The sequence below is a fragment of the Pollicipes pollicipes genome, unplaced genomic scaffold (assembly GCF_011947565.3).
Source record: "Pollicipes pollicipes isolate AB1234 unplaced genomic scaffold, Ppol_2.1 Scaffold_7135;HRSCAF=8457_pilon_pilon_pilon, whole genome shotgun sequence".
Lineage (NCBI taxonomy): Eukaryota > Metazoa > Arthropoda > Thecostraca > Pollicipedomorpha > Pollicipedidae > Pollicipes > Pollicipes pollicipes.
This window is the reverse complement of record NW_023597008.1, coordinates 124,405-141,870: the sequence shown is the minus strand read 5'-3', so window position 1 is coordinate 141,870 and position 17,466 is coordinate 124,405. Positions and strand designations below refer to the sequence as shown.

The window sequence follows — 17,466 nt, the reverse complement described above, 5'->3', positions numbered from 1 at the left end:
TAAGCAACCACATCTCAAGCCCGGTGCCAGTGACTGAGCTTGCGGGTGCTACATCAGTGGACTCCTGCATGTTAAATTCTCATGAAGGGGCTTTCAACACTTGGCGAAATCTAGTGTTATCGCGTCCCAAATTTGTTGGCCCATTAGGGTGGCTTCTGGTGTCATTTCCAGGTATGATAACAGCTGACAAGCTGACGTGTGCTGTTGTCTCACTCACCCCATGCCACACATGGGATCCTGCTGATGTTCTTCAATCTCTTTGCTGCCACTTTGGTCCGGGGAAACATGCTTGACTTGGTATCAAGCAGCACAGGTGTAAGTTCCACAACAGGGGCACATTGTTTGGCATGATTGATGTGGAAGGGACAGGTGGCAGTAGGCCAATGAAGGTCAAGTAATGCCCAGGGTGGCCATGCTGCAGCATTGTGCAAATGTAAAACCATATGTATTTCTTAGCAAAACAGTGGATCCAGAATCATGTGTTGAACTGGATGGCACAACTAGGCCGGTAGGTTGAGGACAGGCACAGCAAGCTTTGCAGAAACTCCAGACACTTTGCCACTCGTGCAAACCATTCAGCGTAATTTGCGACAAAAGTATCCACTGTGGTCTCATTCTTGTCATGCTGTACAAGCTGTCTCTCTGGTTTAAGTGCTTGTGACAGCCAAGTCTCGCCACTTCATGGTTGTGTTGCATTTGACAATGCCCTGGAAGGCTGTACAAGTTGTGTCATATGTTTTCTCTCGACCTCAGTCTCTGCATTTTGTCCTGTGGCTTCAACAGTTTTCATAGTCAGTTGACTTAAGTAACCAAAGTCACATAATTTTTAAGTTATGGGCGATACTTAAGAAACTGTAAGTAATCCATTGATCTCGTTTTACCAGGCCACAGAACATTGCCAAACCTTAAGCATGGGTGTTCCTGAAAATACTTCTGAAAAGGTGCTGGTGCCAGAGACGGGCATGGTCCAGGGTGCATTTAAGGTTAAGTCAGTCAAGGACGTGTCGCTAAGGCGCTGGGACTGTCAGGTCTCACAGGGAATACATAATGGAGAGAGTTTTTACATGGAGGATCTCCGTAGCAAGGAGCGCTCAGACTTGAGAGTTTGCTGGTTAGTAAAAGTCCCACGCCCTCGGCGAAATGGACGGCCTCGAGAACATCTCGGAGCTGGAGACAGGGCTGCTGACGAATGGAAAATTTTCTCGCCCTCCACGCTCCGTGGACTGGTGGTTTGCGACTTGCAGCTGACAATGTCACATGAACCTCACGGACCTTGCAGGTGGTGTCAGGGTGAGAAAGAAGTTGCGAAATATCCTGTAGGTTTGGTTGTGATTCGGCAGGAACGCTAAACCATGTACACGCCTGACCGAATGTGCCCGAAGACGGCGTGGGCGGCTTGTCGCGTCTGATCGGGCACCCCACCAGTGTCAGAGCCGGGCGGCCGGCGCGCCGCCCGGCCCCGGTCGAGCCGCCGCGGCGGTGAGCGGGCGCCTCCGTGCCGCCCGGCCCCGCTCGATCCGCCGCGGCGGCAGTGAGCGGGCGCCCCCGTGGTGCCCCGCCCCGCCGTGCCGCCTGACGCCGGCCGCCTCCGCCGCAGGAGATCCGCATGGACGCGCAGCAGTTCAACTTCACCTACAAGGACGCCAAGCTGGTGGAGAACCGGCCGCTGAACCGGTACAGGGACGTCAACCCGTACGACCACACGCGCATCCGGCTGTCGCGCGGCCCGGCCGACTACATCAACGCCAGCCTGGTGGAGGTGCCGGCGGCGCGGCGGCGCTACATCCTGACGCAGGGCCCGCTGCCCAACACCACCGGCCACTTCTGGCTGCTCGTCTGGGAGCAGCGCTCGCGCGCCATCATCATGCTCAACAAGACGATCGAGAAGAACCAGGTGAGGCCATAGGCGCTGGTGGGGGGAAGGGAGGGGAGGGGAGCGAGAGCGTGTTTTGATAAAACGATGGTAGGTGTCTGGTGCCGAACACCACCGAATAAACATTTCCCACAGCAAACTCATTTTGCAATATGCATTGCAACCCATGTAAACTTGCTTGTTGCGTATTGCCAAAATGGTGTTTGATGCTGAGGTGCAAATGTGTACATTCCCTGAAACAAAGTGTTCCACATTTGTATGAGTTCTTTTATTTGCATTTTATGTGGAAGTATGTCAGATTTAAGCTTCTGCACATACTATCAAGCATCATAGTTGTTCAGATGTCTTTGTATTTGGACACGACTTGCAAACCCACTTTTGTGTACATCACTGATGACAGCAAAATGGAATATGCTACCTGAGTTTGAGAGGAACAAATGCTAGCTCATAGCCACATCAGCATGTATATTGTGTTCTGCAACTACAGAGACATTAGCTGATCAGTTCTGCAAACATGGTGACTCAGTGACATTCCATCCCTCATTGTCATCAGGAATGCATAGAAAAACTAAGCTGGGCAGTGGCAGTGGTTGATGAATAAGCTATGATGACTCCCCAGTGACTTTCTGCCTTTGTTGCCTGTTGGTCGTGTCACTTCTTTACCAGCGATACGCTGACACCTTGACTGGAAACCCGGACTAGCGTGTGTCAATGCCGCCCCCGACCTGGACCCGCCTGACATGTGTCACTGCTGCTCCTGACCTGCGCCCGCATGGTGTGCGTGTGGCCGCCGCCCCTGACCTGGGCCCGTCTGTTGTGTGTAGCCGCACCTGACCTGGGTCGGTCTGGTGTGTGCTGCCGCCGCTCCTGACCTGGACCCGCCTGGTGTGTGTCGCTGTCAGACTGTCGGACGCCTGGCTGCTGACTGTGTGTGCTCCCCCGCCCCCCCCCCCCCCCCCTAGTCAGGTGTCATCAGTGCTGGCCGTCTGACCCCAGGCTGACTGCTATCCCTGCGTGGCTCGGGGCTCACAGATTTATTCAGCTAGGCGACAAGAATGTGGATTGAAATCCATGCTGTCTGCTGACTCCAATTGATGCTGCCATGCTGTCATGTTGTCATGAAATCCAGTTCATGCTGACATTACAGCTTTCAATGGCGACGCCAGGTTACTGGCTACCACTCAGCAGTACCTTGGACTCTGTGCATCCAGACAGTGCGGCGTCCTGACTCGCTCGTTCTGTTTGCATTGCCTGTGACGTGTCAACAATCGTTTGCCGGCCTGCTTTGCTCGACGCTGACCGGTTGATCTTGAGGAAAGGAAGGAACAGCGTCACATGGGGGCCTGACAGAGTGCGCCAATGGCATGAACGAGTATTGGCATCCTTGCACCTGACCAGATTAGTTTGGAAACACCGGCACGTCCCGTCAGAGCGGGTGCGGCCGGTGACTGCCACATGTCGGACGCCTCGTCGGCAGATCAAGTGTCACCAGTACTGGCCGCTGGGCGGCGGGCCGGAGGATCGGCTTCAGATGGACGACGTCGGCCTGACGGTGGAGCTCGTCAGCCAGACCGACTGCAGCTACTACACCGTGTCGGCGCTCAAGTGAGACGCGCGCGCCGCCGTCGGAACCCCCCCCCCCCCCCCCTGAGGGCGGCTGCCGCCACGCTGCGCTAGGGACCCGCGTAGCGCTGGTAACTGTGGGTCAGACTCGGGACCCACGGCTGGGGACTGCTCACCACAGACGCGCTCCTTGGGGCCTGCAAAGATGCGTCGGAATCAGGATACAGCCCGTTTTAGGTTGACAATTAAGGAGGCTGCGCTGGGAGTAATGAAATAGCAAACCACATGGCTTGACATACCGGGCGTCACATTCGCCATCCTACAATGGTCAGTCAAATTGGCCACATAAATGCAGCTGCGCCGAAAGGCCCACTGCTGCGCGGCACTGGTCGGCGCCCCGCCGGCGGCCGTTGCTCGCCTTGTGACGCCTCGGCGCCGCTGTCGGCCGCGGAGTGGGCCCCTCTCGCTGACGCCCTGGCGGCGCCGGCGCCGGCAGGCTGACGGACCGGGCCAGCGGCGAGCAGCGGGAGGTGCTGCACTACCACTACACCACGTGGCCCGACTTCGGCATCCCGCAGTCGCCGCACGCGTTCCTCATGTTCCTGTCGGCGGTGCGCGACGCCGGCGTGCTGGAGGAGGACGCCGGCCCGGCCGTGGTGCACTGCTCGGCCGGCATCGGCCGCAGTGGCACCTTCAGCCTCGTCGACAGCTACCTGCTCATGGTGAGGGATGCCGCGAGGCAGGGTGGCGTCCCGGCCTCACGGCGCCGTCACTCGGCGGCGGTTGGTCGCTGGGGACGGCGTCTCCCCTCTCCCAACCCTGCCGCCCGCTCGTGGTCCATCGACGACGCAGGACGCACCCAGGCAGCTCCGTGCCCGGACACTGTCGGGCGTTTGTCCTGATAGCCGCGTCTGATTACTGCTGGCTGACTGCTATCTGCCGTTTCCCCTAATTCCTGGCCGCGGCCTCTTCGCGGAAGGTCCTAGGACCGTCACGTGCCGGGCGGTTTGTTGACATCCTGTGTCCGGTATGGTCGCTGTTCCTCGGACGGTTTCCTGTGGCTTTACCCCGTAAGAGGACTCACTGCCGCCACCGGCCGGCTTTGGAACCTTGCTGATGGTGATTGGCTTGCGGCAGTTTTTTGCGACGGGCAACTTCCTGTCGTAGGCCAGTCAGTCCGGAGTTGGAGAACTGACGACGGCCGTAAAGTGCAGTCCAATCTGCAAACTGCCTACTAAATTCGTGGCTCATGTTTCGTGCCACCCCTCCCCACGGATGTCAGTGGATTGTTGCCTCTGCCAGAACGGATCCCGAATAGTATCGCTCGGACAGTACGACCAGCCGCTGCCACGCATCTTGTTTTGTGACATGGTGGGATGTTGTCAGTGCCCGTCGGAAAGCGATGTGATTTTTCGGTGTTGCCTGTATGGTTAATAGAAAATCAACAATCAAAACCAACGCATCGGCAGTTGCGGACGCTGACAGGAGTTTCCATTCCTGGAACAGGTGCACCTTGTTTGTTTGACATCTGCCGGACCGCAGGCAGTGCTAGCTCTGGCGTTCACACCCAGTCGCGCGCGTGCGCATACCGGGGGGGGGGGGGGAGGGGGGGGGGGGGGGGCGTGGACGCCATGGACAGGCAGGCAGGCCTGTTTTTGGGGATATTCAGCGTGTTCAACTCCCGTGATCGTCTTACTCGCCATTCGATTTGTTAACTGGCGACTGATATTTCTATCACATGATAATTAAAGTACATTTATCGAAGTGACACGTCCAAACTAAGAACGAGTTACGGACATTTCAGTGAGTAATGCCATGAGCCTCCAGCAACATGATCACATGCATAGAATAACACAGCTGCCTGATGTACTACCAGCCACATCCGCCGTCTGAGGTCGGCGACCAGGCGGCCAGCGGCGCCGGGTCTGGCCGGTCTGTGCGGTGACCGTGTCAGCGGTGTCTGCACCAGTGTGTGCCACACGTGGCTGCAGGTGGTGGCTGGCCGGCGCCGCGCCGCAGCGCCGCTGTCAGCCAGCGTGTCGGCGTGCCCGCTCGGTCACGTCGCCCACGTGTCGGCAGTGTGTGACGCCGCCGCCCGTGTCGGCAGCTGGAGCACGGCTGTGTGGACGGCCAGACCATACAGAGCGTGCTGCTGGACATGCGCCGCTACCGGATGGGTCTGATCCAGACCCACGAGCAGCTCAAGTTCTCCTACCAGGCGATCGTCGAGGGCGCCAGGTCTTTGCTCAAACACAACGCTCTGGTGAGTGAGTCGGACCGGGCGGGAGGGGGGGGGGGGGGGGGGGGCTGCCGGGGGCACAACTCCGACGACCAGGGGACGGGGATCACTTGGTGGCGTCACTCGTGGTGCGGCGGGAAGGGGGGGGGGGGGCGGGGCCGCTGTGTAACCTGAGCTTCGCCCGGCCGCAGTGTGGCCTGTCCACAGTGTGACCTAATCCTCACCCCGTCTGTCCGCAGTGTGGCCTAACCCTCACCCTGTCTGTCCGCAGTGTGGCCTAACCCTCACTCGGCCCATCTGTCCGCAGTGTGGCCTAACCCTCACTCGACCCGTCTGTCCGCAGTGTGACCTAACCCCCACCCTGCCCGTCTGTCCGCAGTGTGGCCTAGCCCTCACTCGGCCCGTCTGTCCACAGTGTGGCCTAACCCTCACCCTGCCCGTCTGTCCGCAGTGTGACCTAACTCTCACCTTGCCTGTCCGCAGTGTGGCCTGGCCCTCACCCGGCTGTCTGTACGCATGGTGGCCCAACCCTCGCCAATCCGTTTGTCCGCAGTGTGGCCTAACCCTCACTGGGCCCGTCTTTCCGCAGGGTGACCTAACCCTCACCCGGTCCGTCTGTCCGCAGTATGGCCTAACCCTCATCCGGTCCGTCTGTCCGCAGTGTGGCCTAACCCTCATCCGGCCGTCTGTCCGCGGTGTGACCTGACCCTCATCCGGCCGTCTGTCCGCGGTGTGACCTGACCCTCATCCGGCCGTCTGTCCGCGGTGTGACCTGACCCTCATCCGGCCGTCTGTCCGCGGTGTGACCTGACCCTCATCCGGCCGTCTGTCCGCAGTGTGACCTGACCCTCATCCGGCCGTCTGTCTGCAGTGTGACCTGACCCTCATCCGGCCGTCTGTCCGCGGTGTGACCTGACCCTCATCCGGCCGTCTGTCCGCAGTGTGACCTGACCCCCATCCGGCCGTCTGTCCGCGGTGTGACCTGACCCTCATCCGGCCGTCTGTCCGCAGTGTGACCTGACCCTCATCCGGCCGTCTGTCTGCAGTGTGGTCTAACCCTCACCCGGTCCGTCTTTCCGCAGTGTGACCTGACCCTCATCCGGCCGTCTGTCCGCGGTGTGACCTGACCCTCATCCGGCCGTCTGTCTGCAGTGTGGTCTAACCCTCACCCGGTCCGTCTTTCCGCAGTGTGACCTAACCCTCATCCGGCCGTCTGTCTCCGCAGTGTGACCTGGCTCTTACTCGACCCGTGTGTCCGCAGTGTGACCTGACGAACGGTAGCAACAGCTCGCCGCAGAAGCGGAAGCTGCCGTCTGAGGATGAGTCTGGCGACGAGACGCCGCCGCCGCCGCCGCCCCGCACCGAGTCACTCAACAGGTGCGCCGCGGGGGCAGCGGCCGGCGAGCGCGCGCGGCGAGCGGCCGCGACCCAGCCCGGCCTGCCCGCTGCGCCGGGCTGCCTGGCGACCTGGCGTTCGGCGCGGCAGTGTGCTGGCTTGCCTGTCGCCAATGGCGCTGTTGTCTCGCTGTTAATTATATGCCGGGTTAGGGGAGATAGGTTTACGTCTGGGGCTGAACTCAAGGTATCTTCATTGGCTGTCAGTGTGTGTCACTGGTTGGGAAGATCCACACGGTGGTAACTGGGACGTCACTTGTTTGTGCGCATCCGCCTTGTCAGCTTAAGAACGTCGCGTTGACGGCTCGCACTCAGCTTTAAGTTACGTGTGAGTATGCGTCCGTCGGCGGAGCAACGAGCCGGTGCTGAGGTCCGCCGCGTGTTGTCGCCAGGTCACCGCCGGCCGACCTGCGCTCGCCCGACATCTACAACGAGGAGAACCTATCCGGTGAGTGGCCACCGCCGGTGAGCAGCATCGCCCGACGCGGGGCCGCTGGGGCCGCGCCGTCCGCGGTGACGGGTGTGCTGGAGGATCGCTGGTCAGCTGAGCCGTGACTACGGTGGCGTTTGGCTGCGCGTGGTGGAGGGTCTGTGATGGTGGTGGGCTGCTGTGCTCGAGTGTGCGGTGGAGGGGCGGCCGATCTGAGCTGGTGCGCGGCGCTGTTTCAGCGTGGTGGCGGCCCGACTGGATGTCGTCTGTCGTAGGTATTCGGCGCACAGGGCTGTCTCCCTCCTGTCCGTTCTGCCCTGCCCTGCCGCCCCCTCTCCCTCTCCTCTCTCCTCTCTCGTCTCTCCTCTCTCCTCTCTCATCTCCCCACCCCCCTTCCGTACCGGGCAGTGAACGCCCTTGCCGTCAGGCCTGGTGTTAATGGCCTCGCTGATCCAGCCATTGGCGCCTACACTGTCCCGTGATTTGTCTGCTCTTCGGTTGATTGTTCAGCGGATGCTCCCAGTGACCGCCATCAGGTCCGAAAGCATCGTGCTGCCAAACGCCGCCGGCGGTCTGGCTGTCAGTAACTTTTGCTGGCCGACTGATTCAGACAGTAGCGCGTAACATTTGTCAACATGCGCTGTCTTACAGCGGAAATTGTCTTGATTCGCCCACCAATGCAAAGGACCTTCAGCGCTAATTCTCTGAATCACCCATGAATACATAAAACAATTTCATTCAGGATATCTTACAGTCACCATTAAAATTTATTTCCGCGTACAACTAAGGCGTGGTATTGTGGCTGAAGCCGCCTGGTGACCCGGTCCCGCCGCCCTCCGCGCGCCCGGCTGCTGCTTGACCCTGATCCAGCGCGGGCGGCGCGTCCGTCGCTTGTGGCGGCCGGCCGCGTGTGGGTCGGGGAGAGCGGCCGGTCAGCGGGCCGAGCTCGCGTGCATGGTGTGAGGGCTTCAGCGTAACGCCCAGCTGTGCTGCCTGTGCCGTCCCTGGGTGCTGCTCCTCCCGCTCAGTGGCAAGGGGCGGGGGGGGGGGGGCGCCATCCCCGGGTCCTGTTCCCTCCAGTCAGTGGCACGGGGAGGGGGGGGGGGGGCGCCGTCCCCGGGCCCTGGTCCCTCCAGTCAGTGGCACGGGGGGGGCGCCGTCCCCGGGCCCTGGTCCCTCCAGTCAGTGGCACGGGGAGGGGGGGGGGGGGGGGCGCCGTCCCCGGGCCCTGGTCCCTCCAGTCAGTGGCACGGGGGGGCGCCCGTCCCCGGGCCCTGGTCCCTCCAGTCAGTGGCACGGGGGGGGAGGGGAGAGGGCGTCGTCCCCGGGTCCTGGTCCCTCCAGTCAGTGGCACGGGGGGGAGGGGAGGGGGCGCCGTCCCCGGGCCCTGGTCCCTCCAGTCAGTGGCACGGGGGGGGGAGGGGAGGGGGCGCCGTCCCCGGGCCCTGGTCCCTCCAGTCAGTGGCACGGGGGGGGGGGGGCGCCGTCCCCGGGTCCTGGTCCCTCCAGTCAGTGGCACGGGGGGGGGGCGCCGTCCCCGGGTCCTGGTCCCTCCAGTCAGTGGCACGGGGGGGGAGGGGAGGGGGCGCCGTCCCCGGGTCCTGGTCCCCCCGCTTAGCTGCACGGGGCGCGCTGTCCCCGGGTCCTACTCCCCTGGTGAGTGGCAAGAGGGGGGGGGGGCGAGGCACCATCCCCGGACGCTGCCCCCCCCCCCCCCCCCGGTCAGTAGCACGGGGTGGCAGCGGCCGAGTTCCTTCCGACCCTCGGTCGAGCTCCTCCCACTGCGTCGCTTGCCTTCGGGTCTCCCCAGCCGGCCAGCGCGCGGCTCCATCTCAGCTTATTGGGTTGCTGTGGCTTGGGCTGGCGCGGCGCGCCTTCCGACGCGTGTCCGCCGGCCGGGGGCTCGCTGCGCAGTGCTGGAACGCGCCGGGCTAATGAGTGTGGGCCCAGTGTTTCTAACCAATAGCATAATTATTTGGTAGCTGTTGTTTTGCCGACTAAATGACTGGTTAAGTGTGCTTGCCGTTCCATCTCGTCAATGTTTGCCGATTGTTCTGTTTGGTTTCAAAACTGTCGCTTTCTGTTCCTGTGTTGCACCACTGTTCCGGTAAGCCGTTATTGTATTTAGCTTTCAAGGCGCTATGGGGCTGCTCACTAAATTCGTTTTATTCCCGTTGCGACCAAACCTGAAAGGTCATTTTTCCGTTTTCATTACAACGTACCTTAGCTATTCGTGCATTGAGTGTGTTCGAAAACCACATACGAACTAACTGGACCGAAATCGACGCGGCTTTTTGCCCGCGTACATCAATTCCCGTCGTCAGTTGTGGGATCCGCCCCCGGTCCCGGCAAGCTATTTTATCAGGCGCAAAGACGTTAGTAGTCTGTGCACCCTAAAACCCCAATCATCATCATCATCAGCTATTTTATCAGGCATTTTGTCCTTCGTGGTTTGCTTGCTTGTTCCGTTTGACTTTGGTCCACTGTCTTAATTCAGTAACATGCACGCACAGCAAAGGTTCGTAGCACTCAGGCTTTGTTTTGCACCACCTCGGCCACCTAAAAATATACTCGAAGCTATATTCGTGCCCGGTGTGCCGGCGCTGTCGTTCCCAGCTCACACAGCAGCCAGCCCAGCTGACATGGGCGGAAGTCGCCGGCCGGTGCCCGGGCTCCGGCCGTCTGGGCCGTCCCACCATGTATTGGTGCTGCTCCTCACGTGTGCGCCGTACCCGCTGCGTACGCGCGCCGCCCTGTACGTGCCGTGCCGTGCCGTGCCGTGCCGTGCCGTGCTGTGCTGTGCGCGGCTCCCCCGCGCTGCGTGTCGCCCGGCGCTGCTCTAAGACGGTCCGTGTGTGTCTGACAGCTCGCGGTCTGTCGCAGACTCGTCCGAAGAGGAGACGCCCCAGCTGCCGCCGCGCCCCAACGCCTGCCGACCGGCCGACACCGGCGTCGCCCCCCGGCTCACCCACCTCATCGACGCGCCACTCTTGAACGACGGGTGAGTGGGGCGCGCGCCCGGCCGCCGACGCCGACACCGACGCTGACACCGAAGAGCACGAGCACCACGAGCACTGACATCACTGAAACCACACCACTGGCACCTGGCCCCTGCCCCGCACTGGCAGAGGCGTGCTACCACGCCACCCACACCTTGCCTCGGGCACTCGACTGACGCCGACAAACCGTAAACACCAGGTGGCCGAAACTAAGGTCAGGCACCACGCCACTGTCAGCAGACTCGTACACTGCACCAGTGCCGACTCCGACTGCTATCGCGGTCTGCGCCACGCTGTGGTATTGGCTTGTTTGGTCACGTGAGGGCGCTGATACCACCGCTTGCCGTATTTGCTTACTGCGATGAGGTAGGCTGGTTAAGAACGCCGTCTTGGCGTGTTCCGTCTGAGCAGAGTAGAAAATGATACGCTTGCTTCACGGTTTTGCGACTAGCTGCCCAGTTACACACCAAGTTGTCCCGCAAGCGCAGAGCCCAGGTTTAATTGTCGACGTGGTGTGTCTGTAAGCGAATATCATCAGTCACAATCCTTTGACGATGTCGCTTATCTTGGGTAACAAATGAAGCAAATCTAGTCTGATGATGCAATTCTGCATCGACGCCGGACTTATCGGAAACAGTTGAGTCGGCGTCACGTTCCTGTTTTAACAACAAGTGTGTCGCCGTGCGCCCGGCCTCTGAGCGTCGCTCTCACCGCGCCGTTGCGCCGGCCGCAGGAGCAGCGGTCTGCGCCAGCGCCGCGTGCGCAAGGCCCAGCTGGAACAGCGCGTCGAGGAGATGCGGCGTCGGCAGCTGGAGCACGAGCTGTGGCAGCGGCGCAAGCAGCAGCTGCGGCCGCTGGGCTACACGGCCGCCGCGCTGGGCGGCGCTCTGCTCGTCTACCTGATGTGGTCGCGCTGGTTGTAGCCGGCTCGCGGGGCCGAGCGAGCCGGCGGGCGTGCGCGGCCGGAGCGTCGGCGGCCGGCCGGGCGGCGCGCCCTCTCGCGGTGGCGCAGTACAAACGGCCGTCCGCCCACCGCCGCCCCGTACTCAGCCGGCGCGACGACGCCGCCCGGTCCGCCCGCACACCGCTGTCTCCATAGGCGCTCCGGGGAGGGGAGGGGGAGAAATCGTGCCAATTGGTCCGCGCGCGGCGCGGCGCGGCGCGGCTCTGAGCGCGACGTCGCGGGCGGCGTGTCTGACCGAGCGACGGGCAGACTGCCTGCGCACGCGCGCGCGGCGTCAGGTGGCGTGCGGCGCCGAGTGAGAGCGTGAGTGTCGGCCGCGGCCGCTGTCCCGGGCATTAGCAGCCCTCAGTGTCGGGGGGAGGAGGGGGGGGGGGGGGACCGGGACGAACGGGCGGCCTGCGCCGGTGACCCCTGGCTGGGCCGCCGGCGGTCCGCCCCTGGGTGGCGCGCCGGCTGCAGCGACGCGTTCGTTCCAGAGGTCTTTTACCTTTTCATACTGTTTGTGTCGTAGCGCGACCGTGCGCCGCAACCCGGGTCCGGTTATTTTTTATATAACAGATGGGACTGACGGGCGCCACGCAGCGGCAGACGGCGCGCCGGCCCACCGCCGCCGCTGACCGGCGGACGCGCAGCACGTGTTTTGTAACCGGCTGCATCGCGTGCGGTGGATAAATACACATATATTTTAGAAACGTTGGGCGTGTGTTCTGCGTGGTGGGATGCCGCGCGGCTGCGGTGGGCCCCTGCTGTCGAAGCGGCTGGTCTGGCACGGCGGCGGGACGAAAGAAGCGCCCGTTCCTGCTGTCCTGGCCCTGGCACGGGCCGGCTGCGTGGACGACTCCGGTATATATGTGTATACACACACACACGCACGCACGCACGCACGCACGCACGCACGCACGCACGCACGCACGCACGCACGCACACACACACACACACACACACACACACACACACACACACACACACACACATATATATATATATATATATATATATATATATATATATATATATATGTATATACATAATGTTGCTTGCGTCGTGGTCGAGACAGATCAGCATAGGACCGTCTGGATAGACGTCACATTCGACAATGCACGGGAATTGTCTGAAAGCTGGCAGTTAAACGGTTAAGCTTTGTATGTGGCGTAACATATGTAAGGATTATCTACCATTTCCATTGCAGTGAAAGTTTCAAACTGTGACCTGTTCGCTTCACCGACAGTTCGCATTATCCAAATTGCGTGTCGCGGCCAAATGTCAGTGCTGCCGCAATACGGAGCATCAGCACCACCAAAACGACAAGCTCTCTGTCTTTCGTCACCGAGCATAAACCACACCAGACTGAACACAAGGCACCAGGCGTCGGTGGGGTGTTGCTCCGGGGGCTTGTGTGTGACGCAGACACAGGGATCGGTGCAGGCTCGCGTGCGGACGAGCGGGTTGCGTCACCATCAACCGCCTCCGCGCACCAATGCCGATTGCCCCACCCCCTGAAGTCAGACGTGAGTTCGGGTATTGCCCCGCGCCCCGAAGTCAGACGTGAGTTCGGGTATTGCCCCGCACCCTGGAGTCAGACGTGAGTTCAGGTATTGCCCCGCGCCCTGAAGTCAGACGTGAGTTCGGGTATTGCCCCGCGCCCCGAAGTCAGACGTGAGTTCGGGTATTGCCCCGCACCCTGGAGTCAGACGTGAGTTCAGGTATTGCCCCGCGCTCTGAAGTCAGACGTGAGCTCGGGTATTGCCCCGCGCCCTGGAGTCAGACGTGAGCTCGGGTATTGCCCCGCGCCCCGAAGTCAGACGTGAGTTCGAGTATTGCCTTGCGCCCTGGAGTCAGACGTGAGTTCGGGTATTGCAAGAGGTCACACACCACTCACGCAGTTCTCAAATCGTAAGTGATGTGCGCATGCCGCATGTTTTACGCTCTGGCGACCATGCGTAACTTGTGTGATACAGTCCACACAGCCTGTGCCGCCTGCATTGGTATTTCCCGCTCACCAAAACAAAAGTAACGCCAAACGCCACAAAAGAGCGTCGTCAGGCAAATTAGGCGAAATACGTCACCAGCCCTGGAAACGCCACATTTCCGGCACGTCCAAGTTCTCCATCATGCTCTGCTGTTGATTTGGTCTTGTCGCCCTCTCCATCGACCCTACGGTTCCAAGCGGCCTCAGATGAAACATGCTCAAGTTTGTGAACTGTGCACGGCGGAACGCCGGGCACGACCTTTTCGCGTGCCTTTACCGCGTCGCGCGGCGACGGTCCCTGGACTCATGCTTCGGCTGCTTGAATTGGCGGCCGGCACGGGCCCGCGTGCTAAGTCGTGCCGCGTGTCGGCATCAGCCGGCGCGAGCTGAACGGCGCAGTGGCGGTCCGACCGTGTCGGCCGGTCACCATGTCGACATTGATTGTGCCCGGCTGGTTACGTGCGGGCCGCCGGTGTCCGGCCATCGTCGCCATGACACTCCGTAACACCGGTGTCGGAGGTCCCCTGCCGCCATACGCGCGTCCGCCGTCCCGCCGCCAGCCATGGAGCGCGTCCCCGTGGCCGTACTCCTGACGCTGCTCTGTCACCTCGGTAAGTCGTCCTCGCCGGCCGCCGCCGCGAGCCGTCCTTCTCAGCGGTGGTGTCTGCTCAAACCCTCCCCTTCTGCCAGAATGGGCCGCCCTCTACCGACAGACGACAGCATCAGCTCCGATATTGCTGCCCCGCTGTGCGTTGTTTGCCAACAAACTGCCACCCAACGGACAAAAACATGAAGAGCGGCGTACATGCGCCACTCATTGATACGGTCCGCGTAATTCTACTCCCAGACTCTCATCACGCCAGACTCCTGGTCGTCGGCGGAGCGGTTGGCGCTCCATCGAAAAGTACCTCCCGATGGCGCGCAATGTTACGCTCACCGTTGGAAAATGCGAAGCGGAATGGATGGGGGGGGGGGGGGGAGGGGCGTCTACACGCCTTCGAGTTCTCGCGCTACTCGGTGCATGGTAGGCGCGTGGTTTACAAGAAAGACGACACGCCCAATAACCCGAGGTGACATTCACGGTCATATAACGACCGGACTAACGAAGGCCAGTACAACCCGGCCACCGCCACCCCCAATCCACCGTCGCCCTAACGCATGGATCATTACGTCACAGAACGCCCATGTGGCCCAGTCCATCAGCCAGTCCACTGTATAGATTGCGGAGCTGGCGGGCGGCGTCCGCCGCACACTGACGCTCTCGCTCCCCATGATGCCGGCCTGACCCGAACGCCCGCCTGCAGCGGCCGGTCTGCAGTGTCGCGTGGACGACACCATCGACTGGGAGGATCCCAACAACCTGTACACGTGCAAAGATGACAAGAAGTGCTGCACGGAGGATGCCAAGCCCTCCTGCTGCGGCGAAATGGAACAGGAGGAGGAGATCATGCGGCAGGTCGGTCGCCCTCGTGCTGCTGTGAAGATGGTCCCGATGCTATCTGGATTACCCAGTGAATTTGTGTCGTATTGCTGGCTAAAGAAGCCGTCTATGCAACCAGATGAAGCGGCTGCCTGCATCGTCATGTGACGCCTCAGTCCTTGCCACCCATTGAAACTTTCGTTTGTGCACGTGGGCGAGGGTGATGTCTGTGCCACCGCGTGCAGTTGCTGTTTGTGTCGAAACCAGGCAAAACCGTGATCGTGGTGTGATCGGCGTAATCGTGCTGTCTGTCACCAGGTGAAAGCGCTGTTTGTGTCACCAGGTGAAGCCGTGGTGCAGCGTTATCGGCGAAATCGTGCTGTCCGTGTCACCATGCCAACGCGCTGTTGGTCACCAGGTGAAGCTGTGGTGCGGCGTGGTCGGGGTGATCGTGCTGCCTGTGTCATCAGGTGAAGGCGCTGCCTGTATCACCAGATGAAGCTGTGGTGCGGCGTGATCGGCGTGATCGTGCCGTCTGTGTCACCAGGTGAAGGCGCTGCCTGTATCACCGGGTGAAGGCGCCGTCTGTGTCGCCAGGTGAAGCTGTGGTGCGGCGTGATCGGCGTGATCGTGCTGTTCGGCCTGCTCATGTGGTACGCCAGGTGGGACGGTCAGTGCTGCGACGAGGACACCAAGTGCTGCTGCTGCAGATCGAAGGCCAAGCCCGTCACAAAGCAGAGGTAACTCCCGGGCCGACCCCGGGGCATCATCTCAATGGGTTGCGGGCTCCTCGCGCAGGCCACCGAGCGGAGTCAAGGGATGTGGTCCGGCTCAGACATCCACTCATCGCTAGATCAGTTCGTGCTTACTTTCATGGCTGCTAGCTAACACAAGGTGAAATACGCCGAAGTATGTATCTACATGCTGTCGTACATGCCACCGGCACACTTCTGCTTTTTCTGGCCACACTGGCACCTAACCCGTAAATAGGATCGTTTTCACTCTTATAACAACCGAATGAAAAAGATCAGGGTTTTTTCCATCAAAATAATACCAAGCGACCAGAGCAATTCCGTGGGATCATGGAAGGACACCAGCCTAACAAATCCATGCTTGCCTCCCCTAGAACTGCACCAACACCGACCGCCAATGCAAGAGGGCCCGATGTTGACCGCCTATGCGGTCAACATCGGGCCCTCATCGCCAACAAGTTGGCGATGCAGTGACCCGGGTCGTTCACGCCACTCGAATGCGGACGTTCTCACTGTTCACTTCACTCGAGCTGTGCTATCCGTCACTGCGCCGGCGGTGGGGGCCCGTGGCCGTGACTCCCTCAGGCCTTGCCGTCCGATGTGTGGTAGTCTGCGAGGCCGGCAGGCCGGCCCGCACCGTATGACGTCACGCACCCCGTCCCGCACCGTATGACGTCACGCGTCCCGTCCCGCACCGTGTGACGTCACGTGCTCCGTCGCAGGACTCAGAACATGGGCCGGCCGCCCGGCTTCGGCGGCGAGAACCCGAAGAAGTCTGAGTCGGCTCGGGACCTGCTCACCCACGAGAACGAGACCTACTGAGTGACCCGCCCCCGCCCGACCACCCCCGGGACCGGAGTCGCTCCTCACATGAATCGGAGCTGCTGCACAAAACCGGAGCTGCCTCCCCCCCCCCCCCGCCAGCGAACCAGCGGCGGCCCCTAAATGAGATGACCTTGCTCCCCAAATAAACCGGAATTGATCCCCATACACATAGCACCTACTCCCAATCTGATATGCTACATTGGAGATGCCCTCCACCTGATCCCCTGAACTGGAACTGCTCACGCACCCGACCTGAACGTGCGCTGCTGCCGAACGTATCCGCAACTGGGCTGCTGCCCGCCTGACCTGGGCCTGTCCCGCCTCCCTTGCCCCTGCACCAGCACTCCCGCGCCTTATCTCCTGAATCGACTGAATTATTGAATTGATTCTTGAATTGAATCTCCTGCTCCCGCCTGACTTTGACGAGGGGCCGCTATCCAACCGAACCGGAACCACGCCAGGGCAGCATCGTGCCGGAACATTTCAGCACACCTCTCCCCACGCTCCAACTGCAAATGTTGCGCCGCCGGCCTCTGGAGAACGGCATCAGACCTCCAGCAGCAGCAGCGCCACCTCCCTGAGGCCATGGCCGGGGCCGGTGTCGACCCCATCTTGACCCCCTCCCCCCGTGCCGATATCCGCACGCTGCTCTAACGGCCCACGCTGACGAAGCTGCCGCAGGTGTCTTCACGATTATGACTGCATGGTTATCTATTTGGTCATCTTCTGACCAGGCCAGTAGCCCTGTTCACCTAAAATTAACAGAATATATCATCTTTTTCTGCTTACCCAAGCATGGTTCACCCCTCAGTTAACCAAGTGCGTTCCCTCTGCACCTGTGAACGATGACGCACGGATGCTTCTTCACTTTAGACGTTGCCACCCAGTCATTCTAATGGAAAGTGTACGGCTGGCCGGACCGGCCGGAAGACGTGTGTAACCCTTGCCAATGCCCGAAGTGAGCAGCACCATCCGTTGACGCGTCGGACGCCGCAGTCTGCCCGGACCCGGCTGGCGTTTGGCAGCGGTCCCTGGAC

At 61.1% G+C, this 17,466-nt stretch overlaps 2 protein-coding genes across 3 annotated transcripts; both read left to right on the top strand.

The window, feature by feature from the left end:
- Positions 1 to 1,600: 1,600 nt before the first annotated feature.
- LOC119108976 (tyrosine-protein phosphatase non-receptor type 61F) lies at positions 1,601 to 11,813 on the top strand. Of its 2 annotated transcripts, none has more exons than XM_037232522.1 (8): positions 1,601 to 1,894; positions 3,351 to 3,478; positions 3,933 to 4,158; positions 5,544 to 5,699; positions 6,937 to 7,052; positions 7,463 to 7,518; positions 10,384 to 10,501; positions 11,233 to 11,813. In XM_037232522.1, the coding sequence occupies exons 1-8, from the start codon at positions 1,607 to 1,609 to the stop codon at positions 11,420 to 11,422; spliced, it is 1,278 nt and encodes a 425-aa protein (XP_037088417.1). In that variant the 5' UTR covers positions 1,601 to 1,606; the 3' UTR covers positions 11,423 to 11,813. The 2 variants fall into 2 exon arrangements, with proteins under 2 accessions (XP_037088417.1, XP_037088418.1); XM_037232523.1 differs by having other exon boundaries at positions 10,367 to 10,501; positions 11,233 to 11,348.
- A 2,175-nt stretch (positions 11,814 to 13,988) lies between these two features.
- On the top strand, positions 13,989 to 16,498 carry LOC119108972 (uncharacterized). Its single transcript, XM_037232517.1, has 4 exons — positions 13,989 to 14,043; positions 14,737 to 14,888; positions 15,450 to 15,592; positions 16,327 to 16,498. Exons 1-4 carry the CDS (start codon positions 13,995 to 13,997, stop codon positions 16,424 to 16,426), a joined length of 444 nt encoding a protein of 147 aa, XP_037088412.1. The 5' UTR covers positions 13,989 to 13,994; the 3' UTR covers positions 16,427 to 16,498.
- Positions 16,499 to 17,466: the final 968 nt, after the last annotated feature.